This window comes from Cavia porcellus, unplaced genomic scaffold (genome assembly GCF_034190915.1).
Source record: "Cavia porcellus strain 051 isolate PalLab524CR breed Dunkin Hartley unplaced genomic scaffold, mCavPor4.1 scaffold_15, whole genome shotgun sequence".
Lineage (NCBI taxonomy): Eukaryota > Metazoa > Chordata > Mammalia > Rodentia > Caviidae > Cavia > Cavia porcellus.
In genome coordinates this window covers 73977292-73997235 of record NW_026947498.1, presented here as the reverse complement: position 1 = coordinate 73997235, position 19944 = coordinate 73977292, and the positions used below count along the sequence as shown (strand labels likewise).

The 19944-nt window shown below is 50.4% G+C and overlaps 1 protein-coding gene across 7 annotated transcripts in view; it reads left to right on the top strand.

Annotated features, from left to right (window-relative positions):
• The window catches only part of Srgap3 (SLIT-ROBO Rho GTPase activating protein 3), a 241766-nt gene that overhangs the window by 158903 nt on the left and 62919 nt on the right, over nt 1-19944 (top strand). For all 7 annotated transcript variants that reach the window (XR_010039476.1, XM_003464092.5, XM_003464091.5 and 4 more), the window contains exons 5-9: nt 8406-8591; nt 11821-11949; nt 12776-12997; nt 14211-14312; nt 16986-17183. Coding sequence is in view for 6 of the 7 variants with exons in the window: in XM_003464092.5 (XP_003464140.1) it covers nt 8406-8591; nt 11821-11949; nt 12776-12997; nt 14211-14312; nt 16986-17183 (837 nt within the window). In the remaining variant the exon portion in view is untranslated. The remainder of the gene's footprint in view (nt 1-8405; nt 8592-11820; nt 11950-12775; nt 12998-14210; nt 14313-16985; nt 17184-19944) is intronic.

The window sequence follows — 19944 nt, the reverse complement described above, 5'->3', positions numbered from 1 at the left end:
GTTGGCTTATGGTTCTGGAGCCTGAAAAGTCCAAGAGGATGGTACTGGTGCCTGGTGATGGCCTCTGTGCTGTGCCACCCGGGCAGAAAGCAAGCAGGTAAGGCAGGGCCAGAGTGCGGGTGGGGGGAGCCAGGCTTGCTTTGGTGCAAATCTGCGAAAGGTAAGCCATTCCTGCAATACATGAACCACCTTCAAGGCTAATGCCTGCGGGAGTGATTTCCTGATGCCTCCACCACGGGGGATGCTTTCAACCCGCAGCCCTGGTTACGTGACTGTGACAGTCTGTGGGATCGCATAGGAAATCAGGCATAACTGGATTGAGGCTCCCACTCTCGTGCGTCTTACTCCGTGAGGGCAGAGGGCCTCTCTGTTTTCCACACTTGTATGTGAAGCACGTTTCATGTGTCACCTGACATGTAATACACAGCTCAATAAATACTTGGTAATTGAAGCTATAACTGTTCTTTCCCCTCTAATATACTCACTGGATCGAAGGCCCCAGAACCTCACCTGCTCCATTTTATTTCATTCTTTCCTCCCTCCCTCCCCCTTCTTTTTCTTTGTTCCATCCATCCATCCATCCATTCATCCATCCATCCATCCATCCATGTTTCAGCTTTTGGTTTCATTTTCTTTTGTTGTGGGCTTTGTGATCTGGAAGCCCTCCTTCTATCCAATGGAAAGCCAACTCTCACTTCCTGGTATTTTCAGCTTCTCTCCAAGGTGGCTTCTGATTGGCCTGGTTGAGATCCTGAGCCCCAATCATTATGGCCAGGTTAGCATAATATTTACTGATTGGCCATCCCAGGATTGGAAGGTGATGTCTGTTTCCCATGAACCACCAGGACTGAGACTAGCTGGAGGAGAATTTTGGGGAGTTCCTCAAAGATAATCAGGAAGTTATTCCTGGAAAAGGACTAGGTAATTCTGGGCAGAGAAAAGCAACAAATGTCCACAGTGGGGATGGAATGGGAAGACGAGGCACTGCCTGGGACAGCTAGCACGCTAACCACACCTGGTGTTCTACTTGTAAGCTGCTCCTCAGCCTTTCTGGCTCCTGTTGCCTCTGGATATAACGCTCACATTGCTCCTTTCATTTGAGAAGCTGTGCCATACTCCAAGCCCTGTTCATGGCAGCTTTTCCTTCATGGTTCAGTTTAAATGTCACTTCCTCCAGGAAGCCCTCCAGTGGCACCCTGCATGCTCCTTACTGTGATCACCATACCACGTGATAATCCCTCATGTCCCTACCATAGTGTGATTCTATGAGGACGGAGACCCCACATGTCTTCTATACTGTGGTACAGGAACTGACTCATAATGAACTTCTTAACAAGTATTTCATGAGCTGTATTTCAAGATACAGCTGTCCTTCTGGCCAAACAGATTCACAGAACTGTGTCTTCTCCATTGTCTTCTCTCTCTCTCTCTCTCTCTCTCTCTCTCTCTCTCTCTCTTTCTCTGTCTCTCTCTCCCTTCTGTTCACTCAGTGTATTAGTTAGGATCCTCTAGAGGAACAGAATCCATGGGAAATATATGTTTAATTATGCGGAGGGATTTACTAGGTAGTGTGCAGGATTGGGGCAGGAGACGCTGCTGTCTGCACTGGAGAACTGGGAATCTAGCAGCTGCACAGCACAGTGATGGGAGCTGCAGGACCAGATGGCTCAAGCATGCAGCACCTGCCGAGGTCACAGGCCAGGAAGGATGGAGGACGCTGCTGAGCCTGCGCTGGAAAGCTGAAAGCACTGAGCACCTGGAGACCAGTGTCCAGTGGAGATGGCAGCGGGGACGCACCTGCTCAGGAAGACGGAGCGCTTCAGAATGGGAAGCGTCCTCCTTTCCTTTTTATATTCCATCCAGGCACAAGGCTTTGGCTGGTGCTGCCTGGAACCCGTGCAGGGCCTCCTCCCTTGCTTTGCTGGCCCACACATCAGCAGACAATCCCAGAGCTGTGCTTTACTAGTCTCAAGGTGCTTCTTTATCCTTTTGAGTTGACATAGCATGATCAACAGTTGTACTCACCCATCCACCTACCCATTCATATTTCCACCCGCTCACATTTCTACCTGTCCTTCTGTCCATCCTTCCATCCTCCCATCCATTCACCCAGCCATCCATCTACCCTCCCATCCAACCACTTCTGTCAATCCATTGATTTGCTGGTCCGCTGATCCAGCCACATATTTATTTAGTCACTCATGCGAATGTATATTGATACTTGCCGGCTGCTGTGTGTGCTACTACAGGGAAGATGATCATCCACAAAGTTCTGGCCCTCAGGCCTTTACATTCTAATCGGGGTGACATGGTCTGCAAACCTGGAAGATGAGTAAATTAGAGATGAAGCTCATGGTACCCAATGAAGTCCCTGCCTGGGAGTGAAGCAGGTGCATGTGGCCTAAGCACTGAGAAGTTGTTTTCTGATGTCTGACCCTTGTCCTGCCCTGGTGTGTCTCTTTCTGGAAGCTGTCAGCTCCAGCATCTGCTTGCTTTCTTCTGCATTTAAATGAGTGACAACTGGGAAAGGCTCTGCCTCGGGCGGAGGCTCCACCTTTGTTATCAGCCTTGCCCTGCTTGCTGGGCGACTTTGAACCTGCACTCACCATTTCTGAACCTCTGCCTCCTTCAGCAAGGGGTTCGTACACTCAGGTCTCTGGAGGACCCTCCAGCTTTTCCATTCTGTGAAACTGTGAAGCTGAACAGGGTCTGGGACAGCAGACTTGGCTTCTACCTCCATGTAGAGTCTCCCCCTGGACTTGATAAGAAGGTACCCCTGATGGAGCCCTGAGAGCTGAAAAATGACCCTCACTGGGCATCAGTGGGATCGTCATCTTGGCAGGGCCTTTGACAAACTCCACCATCAGTGTGGAGGATGCAGCACCTGCCGAGGTCACAGGCCAGGTCACTGGCCTCAGCTAAACTCCTGCATTCACCACTGTCCCTCTCCCGTACCGATGGTCACTTCTGCGGTTCTCAGACATCACCGGGAGGGCACGGTGAGGATGGTCCTCTCCATGGCCACCCGGATGGGATGGGAGGGTGGAGGCGCAGAGCCGGGTCTTCAGAATCTCTGTGAGCTATAGGCTGCTTTTTCCCTATGTCACAGTTGGAGAAGTGACTGAGAAAGCAGAACAACTGTGTGCCTTTCCGGCCCACCTATGGGCGCAGCCATCTTGGCTTTGAACCTTGGCTGTGCCATTTGCTGGCCTTTTGACCTCAAGAAGTTACTGCTCAGTTTGAGCCAGTTTCCTCACCTGCCTGTCACAGGGCTCCCACTCACAGGGTCTTTGTGAGAAATGAAGGAAGTAATTCCTGTATGTAAAGAGCTTAGAAGAAGGTCTGCTTCTTCTGTAAGTGCTCAGTAAGCATGAGCTGCAACCACGGTTGCCTCAGGACTGGAGTGAGGATGTCTCACTCACCCAGAGGAGGGTAGAGAAAGGGTTTCACAAACTTTGAAGGAATAAGTTTAAATATCACTTAGCACACTTTGGTTGTCAATGTCAGGCAGAGCCCTCTGCTTTTCTTTTGAGCTAAGGACTTTTCATACTGAAGGCTGTGTTTCAGGGGGAGTCAGCCTTCCATTTCTGTGACTTCTATGTCCTTGGATTCAGCCAATGACAGAGCAAAAAAATTCATGTCTGTACAGCAGGTACTTTTTTCTTGATTCTCCAGGAATACAGAATAGCAATTATTTCCATAGCGTTTATATCATATCAGTTACTTTGATAACTAGAGATGATTTCAAGCATATAGAAGGATGTGCTTAGGCTGCATGCAGTTTCATATAAGGCAGTAAGTGAAACCTGTAGATTTGGGAGTTCGTGGGGGTCTTGGAACCAATCCTCCCTGAAACCAACGTATAACTAAGTAAATGAAGAAGACATCTAGAGGATTCTGGTAAAAATTAACTCATTTCCGAGAGGCTGCAGGTGAGCTGCTCAGTGGCAGACGTCTATGTACCACCCAGGGAAACTGAGTTCACTGTTATCTGCAAGATCCCGAATTGATGGGTCGGAGGGAGCTTGGCCCCAGGTTCTCTGGGCTGTGTTCTCCAAGCGTGGGGCCTCTTGGAAAGCAGCACAGCACAGAGACTGTCCTGGCAAGCCTGGCTGGCCGGAGAGCAAGGCAAGTACTCTGGCTCAGGAACAGTAAAAGGAACAAAGCAGAAGAAGAAAAGAAAATGTGGCCAGCGAGAACACGGGAGGTGAGAACACCCAGCCAGCGCTGCCCTTGGTGACAGGACAGATGCATTCGTGGACCACCGGATGGGAAGCTCTGTCTTCTGGGATCTACCCAGCCTGAGGAAGGATTGCTGGGAAGATGAGCAGGCGCAGAAGCAGAAGCAGAAGCAGAGGACGTAGCAGGCGCCATTAACCAGGAAGGAGCAGGATCTAGGACGGGCGGTGGCAGCAGTGCGGGTACAGCAAGGAAGCCAGGTGTCGGAATGGGAAAGACAGTGGAGGAAGGGGCGGCGGGGCCCAGGAAGCCCACCCTGGCCTGAAATCAAGACCCTTGAGATGGGTAATGCGTTAGTTTCCCACATGCCTATCGTCATTCCATTCCATCACCCGATGCCAAGAAGGCATCGAGAGGGCACACATTTCAGGCCACTGATGCCTTTGAAATGAGTGGAAGCGGCCAGCAGCATGCAGACAGTCAGCAAGAAGGGGACATTGGGGCCACTGCCAGTGAACCAGGATGGACGGAAGGCAGGGAAGAGCTCTTGCCACCAAGATCGGAAGAGAAAAGTCGTTGCATTTTTTGTTCATGCTGTTTAGCAACTTTTGTGGGGTTTTCTGAATGAAGGAAGGAAGGAAAAACATTTTCACATTAGTTTACGTTCTTCAGAGTTTGTGAGCACTTTTCTAAAGTCAGATGAATAATTTCAAAGTTGTTAAACCTTCACCCTGGCTCAGGGATGATGGGGGTGGAGGTGCTAGTGGCTGCCAACGTTCCATGGCTTTGACTGTGAAGAAGTGATCTCAGTAAAATTGAGCTCGTTCAGTACTTGCAGCACACCTAGGAGGTAAGCGCTGATATTTTCCCTGTTTGCAGCTGAGGAATCAGAAGTCTGAGAGGCTGTGTGACCTGCTCATAGTCACACAGCTGTCAGCAGGAGACTCAGGATTCAGTCGTGGCATCTGGGCCCAACTCGTACTATCATGGCTCTGTGTAGGTGTCCTCCAGAGCCTTATGCAGTCGAGGTGGGGCTTTACAGGGGTGGCTGGATCTAAAGTGTGGGACACTGGGATTTGTTTATGGTGCAAGGCTAGGATCAAGGGCATAGGGTTAAGCATGTGAGTGCTATATGCCCTGAGCAGCCTGGATAAGATACAGAGGGTAGAAAAAGCCATGGTTATCAAAAAATGGGTCTGACATGAATATACACTTCTCAGATGAAGGAGTGGAAATTGTAAATAAATATATGAAACAATTTTCAGCATCACTGGTTATTCCAGAAATGCAAATTAAAACAATGCTGAGATTTCATCTCACTCCAGAAAGAATGACTGTCACCAGAAATCAACCAATAGCAAAGGCTGGCAGGGCCACAACCCTTCTCCTCTGTTGGTGGGAATGCAGACCGGTGCAATCACGTTGGAAATCAGTGTGGAGATTCCTCAGAAAACTAGGATTAGTGGTCCCATTTGACCCAGCTCTTCCTGAAAGAATTTAAAACATCATACCACAGTGATATATGTACCCTCATGTTTATAGTAGCACAGTTTGTAATAGCCAGATCTTGGAAACAACCCAAATGCCCGCCAAACAATTAATGGCTATAAAAGGTGTTTTTTTTTTGTCTTTTTGAGATAGGATCTCACTATGCAGTTTGGGCTGGCCTTGAGCTCACTGTGTAGCCCAGGCTGGTCTCAACCCTGCAACAATCCTCCTGCCCAGCCTCTCAAGTGCTAGGATTACAGGCACGCACCACCACACTTGGCTAAGATACGTTTTATTTTAACTCAGTGGAGTGCTACTTAGCCATAAATAAGAATAAACTTGAGACACTTACAGCTAAATTGGTGGACTCCGAGACCATACTCTTTTTTTTGTACTGGTGCTGTGCCACTGAGCAACATCCGGGCCCAAGACCACGCATACTCTTAAGTGAAGTAAACTGGACGTGTGTGTAAGTGTTGTGTTGTGTCTCTGGTATAGGAAACTGAGTACAAATGACAACAAAAAGTGTATAACTGATATTATAAAATAGGGGAAACTGATAAAAAAAAAAGGGAAATAGGAGGGGAAAGAAAAACTGAGGAAAAAAGGATAGAGAACATTTTGTAAGCATGGTGGAGAAGAAGCATTGAAGGAAGGGCAGGGAACCAGGAAAAAAGTACCAGCATCTCAGGTACAGATACAAGGTCCCTGTGATGAGTGTGATCAACTTGTATATTTATATTGTACCAATAAACATTAAAAAAAAAAAAAAAAAAAAGAGCGGTGGCTGTCCCTTGCTTGCTGGGACTGTTTCTCCTCGAGGTGCCCTCTGCCGTCCACCTTGCCCGGAGCCCGCCGACGGTGGGCTGAGACCTCCACACACCATGAGCACAGTAAACCTTTACTCTTTAACTTCGGGTGTCGGGTGTTCTGATTCAGCAGTGAGAAACGTGACTGGGACAGTGTCATTTACGGTGCTCTGCACTACATGTTCCCCATGACAAAGGGAGCTTGTGAAGCAGGAAATCAGCACTGTTACTTAATGAAAAGAACCACGAAGAATTCCCCTTTCCAATCGGCTCACTTCTCGGGACTCTGACGGAGCGAGCAGGGTGACAGGGCTGGCTGCCGGTTCTTTCCAAGTGCCCCACCTCGAGCACCTGGCTGGCGGAGGATGTCCTCGGGGCAAGCCTCTACCCTGTCAGCTGCTGGAATGTTCTGACCATGAAAGAGAGTGTGCGAGGCTCAGCAGCAGGGATACCACCGAATTTCCATGTCTTAGCACAGAAAGATGATCGTAAACTCAATACCGAAGGAGAAAGTGTATTCCTGCCTGGGGACCGGGACACACACTGCTTCAGGGGTGCTTGCAGGTTTCCTGGGTTGTCCAAAATATTCAAACCTGCTGAGAATAAGAAATCAGGACTCAGTACAATATAACAGTAAAAGCGGTATATTTAAAGTCAAAGACCAGCATTCTGATCTGATTGAATACATACTTACAACACAATCCCAGGTATTTACCTAAAAGGAAAGGAATCCACAGAAAGATTCACACAGACACTCGTAACAGGTGTATTCATGACATCCTCAGTTAACAAACAAACCAAATAACTGTCAACATGAGAATAAACAGATTGTCTATAGCTAGTTAGTACAATGCTACTCAGCCATAAAAAAAGAAATTCTGATTCAGGCAGCATTAGAAGTGAATTTCTGAAAAATTTTTGCTGAAAGAGGACAGACCCAACGAGTTTACACCATAAGAATCCACGTACATAGAGCTGTAAAACACTCAGCCACACCACAGGGACAGAAGGCCAGTATCGGTGATTGCCTGGGCTGGGGTGCAGGATCGGGGACTGGCTGTCAGCTGCCTGAGGGTCCTTGATGGGAGTCTGTAGCTCTACTGCGGTGATGGCTAAGTAAGTGTAAAGTCTGGAGACTGCACTGGTCATTTGCCCCTCTGGGCCTCTGTTTTCCCGTTTGTAAAAGTATGGCTGTTGGGTTAGGTGGCAGCTAGGATTTCTCCTGACTCAGAGTTTTCTCTTTTTATAACACTATCCTATTTGATTATGGAAGTAGCATAGCAAAGTGCAATTTGCTTCATAAGAATTCTTTTTATAGCTAAAAATGACTGTATTCCAGAAAGCACAGAAACCTACAATGTTAGGTTATGTAAAATTACTCCTTTTGGGGCAGAGCCCTTGGTAGGTCCGTTCTACTGAAAGAAACAGCTGAGAGATGAGAGAACAATTTGTGTTCCCCCAAAGAGTCCCCATGATTATGGGGGTCCCCCTGCTCACACTGCCCAGGGGACTGAGAGAGGGGAGGGGCACATGGCTCACAGTTGGCAGGGACAGAGAGGCGGCTGAGGAAGGCCAGGCTGGCCTTGCCCCTGGGCTGTGGTTGCTCTGCCTCTTCCTGTCTCCTAGCCCATGACGATGTGTGGACTTGAGGATGGCGATGGTGGTGATGAGGATGGGCATGACAGTGGAGACTATGGTCATCATGAGGATGGTCATGACAGTGATGGGCATCAGAGGATGGTGTGGTGGTGATGATGACAGCGATGCTGGTCACTGTGATGCTGCTGTTGATTCCAGTCCTTACAGGGTGTGTGTCATGGAAACAGGATGGTGACAGACGTGGTGCAGATCTTGGGGTGGGCCAGGAGCGATGGAGCGGAGCACTCTGGGCCAGACAGGCTGCCACTGATCACACTTGTGTGTCCTCAGGTCATGAAGACCTACCACATGTACCACACGGAGAGCATCAGTGCAGAAAGCAAGCTGAAGGAGGCGGAGAAGCAGGAGGAGAAGCAGTTCAACAAGTCCGGCGAGCTCAGCATGAACCTGCTGCGGCACGAGGAGCGGCCCCAGCGGCGCAGCTCCGTGAAGAAGATCGAGAAGATGAAGGAGAAGGCAAGTACGAGCCAGGGAACGTGGAGGCTTCGGGCCCAGCATGCACCTGGCCTCCTCCCTGGCCCCTCCCTGTCCCCTGCCATCTGTCTCTGAAGGCCCGGGATGGAGGGTCCCTGAGTACTGGTGCTGAACGGTCCTCGAGGCAGGCTGTGAGGGGAGGCCTGTGGCTCTGGACACTAGGGCTCGGGGCTGGAGGCCCCCCCCAGGGCACCTTACTGTACCCCAGATTTTGCATGCAATGGAGCTGGTGAACAAGTTTCATTTCAAGTTGATTCTGATCAGTTGGTTGTAGCCAACCAAGCTTAGTTAAAAATGTGCAAGGATCATTGATGACGTCTGCCATGGCAGGGGATTCCAGAGGACAGGACCGAGCCCACTGTGTCACTCTAAAGTGACTGGTAAGATTCCTTCCTCTAGACGGCCACTGTTTTCTTGTTGAGCTCTCCATCTTCTTCATTCTGTGCGGTCACCAAACATTTGCTGATTTCCTTCTAGGGGCCAAACATTGTGCCAGATGCTTATTTGGGCTTCTGTAAGTCTAGCTCTATGATTATAAGATCCCTTGAATCTAAAAACTATACAAAATTGAGTTAGAATGAAATCTAAGAGGATCCAGTAACCTGGAAAAGTAATTTAGACACAAAGAAAATAAAATTCTAGGGTCTTTTCTTTTCTTTTCTTTTCTTTTCTTTTCTTGAGACCCGGTCTTGCCATGTAGCTCAGGCTGGTCTTAAACTCACTATGTAGGTAAGGCTGGCTTTGAACTTGCTGGGATCCTCCTGACTCAGTCTCCCTAGTGCTTGGATTACAGGCATGTGCTGCCATGCCTGGCTCTGTAGGGTAAATTCTAAAGCCAAGGATAGCTGCAACAACCAGGCAAAGACCCACTTTAAAAATGGGCAAACATTTAAATACACATGTCTTTAAAAAAAGAAAAGGTGACCTTGTATAAGTGGTGCATAAGTGCATAAAAGATTCCTAGAATCTTTAATGATTAAGAAGATGCTAATAAAAACCATAATGGGAGCTGGACATGGAGACACACATCTGTCACTTCAGTCCCCTGGGCAGCTGAAGCAGGAGGATCACAACTTTGAATCCAACCGGGGCAAATTGGCAACTTAGTGAGACCCTCTCTCAAAATATTAAAGGGCTGGGATGTGGCTCAGTGAAAAAGCCAATCATTAAATACTAGTTTATACCTATTTGCATGGCTAAAATGGCTTGAAAAAAAGTGTTGGTAAGAGATATTAGAATCATCTCGCACACTACTGGTGGGAATGTAACTCAACAATTCCACTACCGATATCTGTCTAAGAGAAACTCAAACCCGTCTGTACCGCCGGTATATGCGTGTCCCCAGATGTGTCATCTGCAGTAGCCAAAAGGTGGACACCACTCCCGTGTTCATACCAGTGAGTGGGTGGGCACACTCTGCTCTCTCTGGGCGGCAGCCCATTACCCAGCTGTGGCAAGAAGGGCACATTGACACCTGCCAGTGTGAGCAGCTCAGCCTTAAGAGCATGATGCCAAGTGGAGAAAGCTCACACGCTGCCTGACTTTAATTTATTAGAAATGTTGAGAGCAGATAAGTTCATGTTGAAGTGGAGTATTGGTTTCAGGGCTGAGGAAGGGGAGAAGGGCACACAACTGCTAATTAGGTGCAAAGTTTGTTCCTAAAAATGATGAAAACGTTCTAAGTTTAGATGGTGATGCTGCTTGTATGGCTACAGTGAAAATAAATGTAAATAGAAGGAACAATCAGGTGTTAGACTAGGACAGTGACACATGGAGGGATGGCCGAGGGTCACCAGGCTGCGATTCTGGAGACTTAATTTCTAGTTCTGAGGCATCGGCCGAGGAATGAGCTGGCTCCTGGAAAAGCTGCTCCTCTTCATTTTTATTTCCTTGATTATCAAATAGGTCAGTGCAACTTAGACACCTGGCGAATCTTTCCAGGTCTCAAATTCAGGTGTGCAAAGGGCAGAAAGTGATCTGGGTCCTAGTGAGCCACTAAAACTGAGCCACGATCAGTGCTCCCACGAGTGGGAGCGTGGCTGGCATGTGTGAGTGGCAGAAGGAGACTGTGTCCGGAAGGGCACCGCAGTGGGAGGACGTTAGGGGTGTGGCAGAAGTGTCTGAGGAAGACAGTTTAAGGGTATCCCTGGGGAGCTACTGCTGGGGAGCTGGGACTTGGTGTGGCGCATGCAAGTTTCAGGGTGCCGGGGTGGAGGAGCAAAACTCTGCCTTCCTAGAGAGACCCAGCGCTCCCTGGCTCTGGGACTCCTCAGTCCGGGGAGCGGGGGCAGCTCTACAGCCTGTCTGCTCGCTGCACCCCTCGCCCAGCTGGCCCCACACAAGTGGCCAGCGCCTCTGGCTCCGTCCCCCCATCTGCTGCTTCCTTGCAGCTTTGGGGAGAAACATCCCACCTGGCTGTGTGCGGGCCTCTGGGTGCTGCAGCCCCAGCATGGCCCGGGCAGTCAGAGCGCTGATGTCCTGAGTGCTGTGAGCACAGAGGTCACCACTGTCCCTTTAGGCGCTGGAAAAGGCCGAAGGCCACAGAAGAGAAAGAGCAGGGCAAGGACGGGGGATTGTGGAGGTGCCGGGGTGCACTTGTGACCTGGAGGAAGGACTCGAGTGACACAGGAGCTGACCAGGGGGAATCGGGGGACTACAGTGAGACCAAGGGCCTCGGGCGGGCGAGGGGTCAGGCTCGGCGGTGCACATTCGTGACCCCAGCTCTGGGGGAGGCTGAGATGAGAAGATGGCAGTCCAGAGCCAGTGTGAGAACTTGATGTGACCTATCTCCAAATAACATGAAAGGGCTCCGAATGCAGCTCAGTGCGTGGAGGAAGGCGCTCGCCTGTCACACCTGAGGCCTGGGTTCAGTCTCTGGGAAAGAGGGAGGGATGGACGGAGGGAGAGAGAGAGAGAGAACACGGGAGGCTGAGTGGGCTGTAGGGGAGAAAGACGGGGCTTGCGGATGGACAAGTCCAGCTTCCACAGGCTCCTGAGCAGCCGGGGAGCCCCTGGGAGATGCCGAGTAGGGATTCTCTTTATACCCACCCGGGTGAGGCCACCCCGAGGCTGTGTGTGTCAGGCAGTGTCACCCCCGGTCACACAGGTGGCAGGCAAGGTGGCCGGCCTGCCCTCTCCATGTGCAGGGGACAGGATGTCCTGAGGCCTCCCCGAGAGGCTCTGTGCTGACACCCGCTCTTTCCTCTCCCAGAGGCAGGCAAAGTATTCGGAGAACAAGCTAAAATGCACCAAGGCCCGAAATGACTACCTGCTCAACCTGGCAGCCACTAACGCAGCCATCAGCAAATACTACATCCACGACGTCTCGGATCTCATCGATGTGAGCACTGCGGGAGCTGGGCTGGTATCTCCTTGGCGGTGTATGGGGCGCCTGGCCACTGGGGCCCTGGGAAGGGACGGGCAGTGAGTGCTGGGCTGGGACTGTGTCCCCATCTCTGCTTCCTGCACTGAGGGCCACCCACCTTGCAGATGCCTAATAAAGGTTTAGTGCTAGTTGCTGGGTCCTTTCTCAGACCCCAGTGTGAACTGTTGGGGGAAGGTAAGAGGGTCTCTGCTTTCTGGTGGCTGCAGAGGGGGACCCACTGTCACCATCACAGTGGAAAGACCTATTAGTCTTCCAACTTGCCTAAGGCCAGGGCCGCTTCCTTGGCCTGCCCACTGTCCCTGTGGCTCACATACCCTTGCATGCATTTATTTGCCAGGTGTTTATTGAGCACTTACTATGTCCTGGGACACAAGCGGGCAGCAGTGGGCAGGAGTCAGGCGTCTGCCCTCACAGACGGCACCCTGCAGAAGGCACTTGAAGAGGGAGTGCAGGGCCGTGTTGCCGGGGTTATGTTCAGCGGTGGGGAACCCCGACGGCTCTGAGTGGGGAGGCTGTCAGAGAGGGCTTCCTGCAGGATGGGACCTCTAAACTGAACAGTGAGGGAAGGTGCAGAGCACCTTGTCCAGAGGCGAGGAGGGTCTGTGCACATCCGAGCCCGGAGATGAAATACGCACTGACCCGGGGGACTAGCGCAGCTCTGCTGTTGCCCAGACACCAGCCCTCAGCTCCGCGTGCGGGCTTCGTGCATGCGGTCTGTCATGGCAGGAAAGGCTCTGCGCCTCCCACTCACCCTCGCACTCCTGTTGTTACACTTCCCAAGTGCTGCGATCTGGGGTTTCACGCCAGCCTGGCCCGCACCTTCCGGACCTACCTCTCTGCCGAGTACAACCTGGAAACCTCTCGCCACGAAGGACTGGATGTCATTGAGAATGCAGTGGACAACCTGGACTCCCGCAGTGACAAGCACACGGTCATGGACATGTGCAACCAGGTCTTCTGTCCTCCACTCAAGTTTGAATTCCAGCCCCATATGGGGGATGAGGTCGGTCCCCTCACGACCAGTCTGAGCTGTCTTAGTGTGTTTACTGTGGCTGTGATGAAGCGCCTGAGGCGGAGGGTTCCCTCGGCTTGCTTGTGTCATTCCCCTCTCTGGAATCAGGGAGTCCCAGAGCAGCGGGGCACCTGCAGAGCCAGCCAGAGTCCCAGGGGAGCTCAAGTGGCTGCAAACGGCATCTGCTGTGTGCTCCAAATGGCCCCACATGTCTTCATTTGCAAGAGGCTTCCTGCAGGACGATGCCCCTGCTCCTGCTAGGGCCCCCTGCCCTCATGTTTGCCTGTGAAGCTGGCCACTAGACCTAAAGATTCTGGCCTCATAGTTGCCATGGTGAAACTTGGGCCCCTTGGCTAGTGGTACATGACTAGCTTGCAAAACAGAACCCTACGGTCCCTTCTGACCTTGGCCGCAGTTTTGGATGGGGTAGCACACCTGGTAGCCTAGCCCACAGGTAGTAATAAAGTCCTGAGGAGAAAGGTATGGGGAAACTGTACCTGTCACCGCTCAGCATTTATGGGAGATTAGCCAGTACCCCTGTGAATACCAAAACCTGCTAATGCCCAGGTCCTTAAATAAGATGGCACAGTATTTGCATACAGCCTATGCTCAGTCTCTTATATACTTTAAACCATGCCTAGGTTACTTAGAATCCCCAGTGCAGTGTAAATGCCATGTCAGTAGTTGTCACACGCTATTGTTTAGGGAACAATGACAGCGAAATAGGTCTGTGCATGCTTGATACAGCTTCAGTAGTCTTTCCCCGTGTATTTTCTATTGGTGGGGAATCTGTGGACATGGGACCATGGATGGAGAAGGCCTGCTGTATTCCCTCCCCTCCCCCCTCACCATCCCAGCCAGCACATGAGGGGAAGCTGAGGGGCTCACACTGGGAATAAGGTGCCCCACTGACGATCCCTGGCATGGTCTTTTCCTTCTTACCACTCCTTCCTGCCTGGAAATTATTAGCCTCCCTTAATCAGATTATCTTAAAACTGTTGTAGACTACAAATGCAGCAATGGTGAGTTCCCTGGCCACAGCAGGAATGTGTCCAAACAGGGTGATCCTGTTTCCGGTTGGCTTTGCCCTTGGCATGGCCGAGTCGGTTGAGCTCAGATCTCTTTGCCTTGCTGAGCCTGGCTCTGTCTCTGTGCCACTGGCCGGGTGGTGACATCCCGGCCTTGTCCTGCCTTCTTCCCGCAGGTATGCCAGGTGAGTGCCCAGCAGCCAGTCCAGACAGAACTGCTCATGCGGTACCACCAGCTGCAGTCCAGGCTGGCCACACTCAAGATCGAGAATGAGGAGGTGAGTGAGTGCATGGAGTTCTCTCGAGCGTTATACTCAATAGGAAATACGTGTGCATCTGTGCAAGGGGCTGTGTCAGGTAGGCCCACAGGGCTGGAGGCGGGAGAGTCTGCCGCGGACATCTGCCCTCTGGAGACCTGGAGGAGCCAGCAGCTGCTCAGCCCAAGAGCAGAGAAGAGTCAGGTGTGCAGTGCCAGGCCACGGCTGAAGGCCGGGGGCTCCCTGAGAGTCGTCTGCGCCTCGGGAGAAACCACGCATCGATGTCCGAAGGTGATAGTGAAGACCAGAGCGCTTCCAAATGGGCAGTGTTTTGCCTTCTTTCCAGTTTTTACATCATCCAGGGTACAAAGCTAATTGTTGGTGCCACCCACCCCAGAGTGGCCCTCCCTCCTTGGCTTGCTCACACCAGTCATCCCCAGACACACCTGGGCTTGAGCTTACTGATGTGCTTGGTGATGCTCCCTCCACTCAAGTTGGCAAACCATGTTTAAGGGTTACAGTGAGCGAGCCCCTTCTCCTGGGAAGGGTTTGCTTATGAAGGCCTGGCTTGTCCTGGGAAGTCCTTTGAGGCATGGAATGTGTGAGAAATGCTGTCTGTCTGTAAGACAGAAGATGAGCTCTCTGCGCAAACCACACATGCTGAGTGTGCACTGCTGAGGGAACGCTTGTAGAGTTGAGTGAGCAAGTGGGATTCAGTGTAGTGTGATCCCAACGCAGGCAAGCTGAAACCTATGTATATGTGTCAGAGTGTGTGTTCAGAGGTATAGAAAAGAGACCGGAGGGGCAGAATTGAAAATACTAACTGCTTATGTCTGGGCTGTGAAATTGATAGGCTTTTGTTGACTTTATTGTGCTTTTATTTTTTGTTTTCTATAAGAAGTTTCTGTTTCAGTGATCAGAAATTGTAGTAGGTATTTAAAATCACAGTGCAGTAAACAATGCTGAGTACCCTAAGTGTGCTGTGGAGTCGGGGCTCAAGGAACAGGCCACCCACCCCCAGCACACCTCCCAGGAAGCTGGGTGCCATGTCATCCCTGAAAGATTCGGGTGCAGGACCTCCTGAGGTGGCTCCATTCTGATGTGGACTGAAGACCAGAGAAGAAAGTTGGACACCATCTCCAGGGAGGATGCTGGCCAACACCAGGAAGCCTCTGGAGAAAGGACACTGGGATGAAGGGGGTCATCGAGAGCCGTGGGCAGTCACAGTGGACACGTGTGAGAAGATGTGGGTGCTGTCTTTGAGTCTCAAGAGGGCTGTGCAGGGTAGAGGATGGGGCTGCCTTGCACCAGTGTCTAGGGTAGAGCTGGGCCAGGGGCAGGCAGATCAGAGCTCGGGACAACAGAGACTCCAGCTGATCCTGGGGCGGGTTATGTGAATGCAAAACCAACAAGGGACAGATGAACACAGTGTTTTCTTCCTTTATCTGTGCCCTACCTCTTCTCCCAAAGGATTTTACATTGCTTACATAAACAAATAAAAAACATTTTAAATTGCTTATGTGGGATAGTATATAGACAATAATGGAACTTAATTTGGAAAATCAGGACCCAGGGGCTGGGGATTTAGCTCAGTGGCATAAGCGCCTGCCTTGCAAGCAGACAGTCGTAAGTTCGATCCCCGGTACCAATAAAAACGAAAAAGACAAAAAAAAAAAAAAAAAAAAAAAAAAAAATCGGGACCACAGAAAGGAGGGCAAAGTAAATGGTCCTCTCTGTGTTGTTAACAGACTTGGACATGCTTTATTTTGAAACTGAGCTTCCTGTCAGCATGTGTTAGAAAGAACAATTGATTTATTCATTCAGCAAACACATATTTAAGCAGCATTTATGGAACTATTATTGAACATGTACTAGACACTAAGCATTGTTCTGGACAGAGAATAAAATTAATGGACATACCAACATAGTACCTGCTCCCGTGGGACTTACATCTAGTGAGAAAAACACAGAAAAAAGTTAAAACAGAATGACAACAATGAGCATGAAAACAGTATTAAGTGGTGATAAGCACTAGGTTAAGGCCTCAGAGGGTCCTGAGGTCACGATAGGAGGTGATATTCCAGCTGAGGTCCGAGTGACAAGGAAGCACCCACATCTTCTCACACGTGTCCGCTGTGACTGCCCACGGCTCTAGGAGACGCCCTTCATCCCAGTGTCCTCTATACATCTTACAACAGATGCAGACCGCTTTTCCGTGCTGTTTCGGGATGGCTGTCACTGGTGTCAGGTCTGCCACTCAGACCCTGTCTTGCACAGGGCGCGTAAGGGCCAGTTTCTTGTGCCCTGCTGATGGGATCTCTTGATTATTCTGAAAGAGTAATCAGAGTCTGCTAATTCTACTGTTGTACTACCTCCCACGGGGCACCTGGTCTGGGGCCACTACCAGGAAAGAGAAAATCCCTAGACACCGGAGTCCCTCGCCCACAGAAACAGTTCTCGCTGGCAGAAGCAATACAGTGGAATAGCTTTAGGTTGGATCGCCTGGCTTCTCACCCTGACCAGCTGCATAATCTTGGACCAATGATTAATTTGTCTTAATTTCCATATCGACATAATGGGAATAATCATCTTTGTCTTGCTTACCTCTTAGAGAGTTCTTTAGAAGTACAAAATATACATTGATGATGCTTTATGAGAATAACGGTCTTCTGTGGACATGCTGTGTGTCCCTAGGTTAGAAAAACCCTGGACGCCACCATGCAGACCTTGCAGGACATGCTGACGGTGGAGGACTTTGATGTCTCAGATGCCTTCCAACACAGCCGGTCCACAGAGTCTGTGAAGTCAGCCGCCTCGGAGACCTACATGAGTAAGATCAACATCGCCAAGAGGCGAGCCAACCAGCAGGAGACAGAGACGTTTTATTTCACAGTAAGTGGCACTCTGGTCCCAGAATCCAGCTCGTGTCTGCTGACCACTTGGCTGTGGCTTCAGGGAGCAGCTTGAGTGAGACTCTGAGGACCAGAGGTGGTTAGATCTAAGTACTTTGCAACGTGCTTTCACATAAATTTGCCTGGCGTGGTTTTCTGAAATACCGGACATGACTTACCAATGGGTTGTACTGGCATTGAGTTTGTATGATGGCTATTGAAAATTTCCTGCTCTAGAAAAAAAGTAAGAGAAAAGAACCTTTTATTTATTTGGGTGAGGGGAACTGGCTAAGGTAAGCAGATGCAAGCCCAAGTAACAGCCCTGGTGAGGTCTATCTAGGCTGTGTGCACCTGCAGTTGTCTCAGATTTGGTGTAGGCTTTAGATATCATACCCTCAGCACTCCAAGAAAACTGCTCACATTAAATCCCAGTTTAGCTGCTTTTCGTTTGGTCAGAAGCACAGAGAAACAAGGAGACCAGGAATTGGGACTTCAGTTCAACAGATTTATTGGATCTTGAATATTAGGGTTGAAGGGACCTATCTTCCTTCTGGTCTGTATACCAGCCAGATCTTCCGAACTGCTTGAGTACTCTCAGGATTAAAAGCTTCCACTGTCTTAAAGCATCCACTGGCTTTGGAATTATGTTCTCATTTATCTTTGTTTTCTTCAAAAACCTGCGCACTAGGATTCCTGGCTGTTGATCTTGATCCTGTTCTCTGGAGGGTAATTCCCTGTGACAGTGTTTTTGTGGTTGTAGGCAGCTGAGTTTCCTGTCCCCACGCTAAATGCGCAATTCTTTCATTCTTCCCTTAAAAACTCTTTCTTTGGGTAGCCTAGGGACTCCTGCCTTTCTTTGGGTAGCCTAGGGTTCCATTTGTGGATGCCTTTTCTAAGGTGAGACTCACAGAGCTGGGCTGACCGACAGAGAACAGAGAAAACATTCACCACTTCTATACAAGAACTATCTCTCCTCCTCTTAAAGCTTCTGCAGATGATGTCCTGGATGGGGCCCATGTCTGATGCTGTTTAGGTGTCCTCTTGACGGCTTCATTTCTTGATATAACTGGCTTTCTCTCGCCCTGGTCTCTTGTCCTGATGGCAGTGGGAGGATGAGACCTACAGGATGACAGTGGGGTGGAACTGGATGTGGTTTATTAGAATAAATGAAAGGAAAGCTCCTGCTTCTCAGAAGGGGCTCCACAGGGAGGTGGAGGTTAGGGTGAGTCTAGCAGTTTATAGACAACCCTTTGGCATGCAAAAGCGAAGAGAAGCAGGTGTGCTGTGGTCGCCGGACCTCTTTCATCACTGGATTTCAGTACTAGTTTGTCTTGGCCTTGCAGGTTTCTAGAGCTTCTCCTGGTTGGCTCAGGGACTCGCCCTTTGCGCGAGGTTTCTCTCAGCTTATTCAGGTCTTGGTCCTCAGCTTCCTCAGCTGACTCAGCCCCTGTGCCCCAATCTGCTGTCAGCCCTCTGTCTCTCCTGGTGTCAATAGTTGCACATTGCCGGAGCCTTTATCTAGTATTTCAGCACTTGTGTCTTGTCAAATTTCCTGTCCTGTGCATGTTCAGTAACCATGGCCTTCATGCCCTAAAGTTCATCAATCCAAAAAAGTAATGTCTTAGGCCAGTGCCTAAAACAGAGTTGTTAGAAGTGTGTGACTAGCTGATGCTGGTCTGCACAACAAAGTTGGTGTTCACTTGGGCTCATTTCTCAAATCTACCCACTTCTAACATCCAACTCTATCTTGTGATTGGACTTAGCAAACACCTTGTTAAGAACTAGTAGCTACATTGACAGGTTTTCCTCACGGACCACTTAACATGGCAGTGCCCCCTTTCAGCACGACCCTCTGGGTTCTTCTCTGAAGCTGAAAGTTAAATCTGATTTTCGCGTGCGTGCCAACACTCCTCCAATCAGCTGTCAGTACATCATTCTGCCCGGCCCTTTAACTCTCCCCTTGTCAACCCCAGATAAGCCCGCAGGATCCTTCCAGAGGGTGCCGTGTCTCTTCAGCAGCCCTCCCCTTCTTTCCTTCTTTCTCTGTTTTCTCTCTTTTATCTCTTTGGTGTCACAGGACCAAACATCATTTCCACCCCCGAGTGACTCGAGCTCCTGAGCCTCACCGTGGCTCGGCTCTGGGAGAGATGACAGGGCACGTGTGAGGTACCAGGGCGCAGGAATCATGTTCACAGTCTCCTGCTCCGGGGATGAGGCCCCTGGACCTCCACTCCACGCTCGGCATAACACCATGAGTCTGTTCTGTCCAAGCTCACACAGCAAGTGACCACTGCTCTGGCCCCCTGTTCCCTTGGGGACAGAACAAACTTGATGCTTTCCTCATTTGTCACCCTAGGTGGTGGGGATCCTCTACCAGTTATGTGTGAAGACAATGGCGTGCTCTTCCCATATGAAGGGAAGAACTTCTTAATGGCCAGGAGGCGAAGTCCTCAGAGCTAAGGAGTGTGGAAAGGAGAGGGGGAGAGGACACTGCAGTTGCCATCTGCTGGTCACTCCAGACCAGCCCTGGGGCTGGACACCGCATGCCCCTGGTGTCACCGGTGTGTGTGAGCCCCTGTCTGAGAGCCACTCCCCTGTGGCTTCCTCATCAGGAGATGGGCAACGTGCGGAGGTTCTGTCTTCTGCACGTCTCTCTCTGCCCTGCTGGAGTGTGCCGGGTAGGGCAGGAGAGCGGGCTGCTGTGTGAGAACCTGGCTGGCAGGTCTGCAGCCGTCCTGGCTGCTTCCTTGACGCCCTCCCGT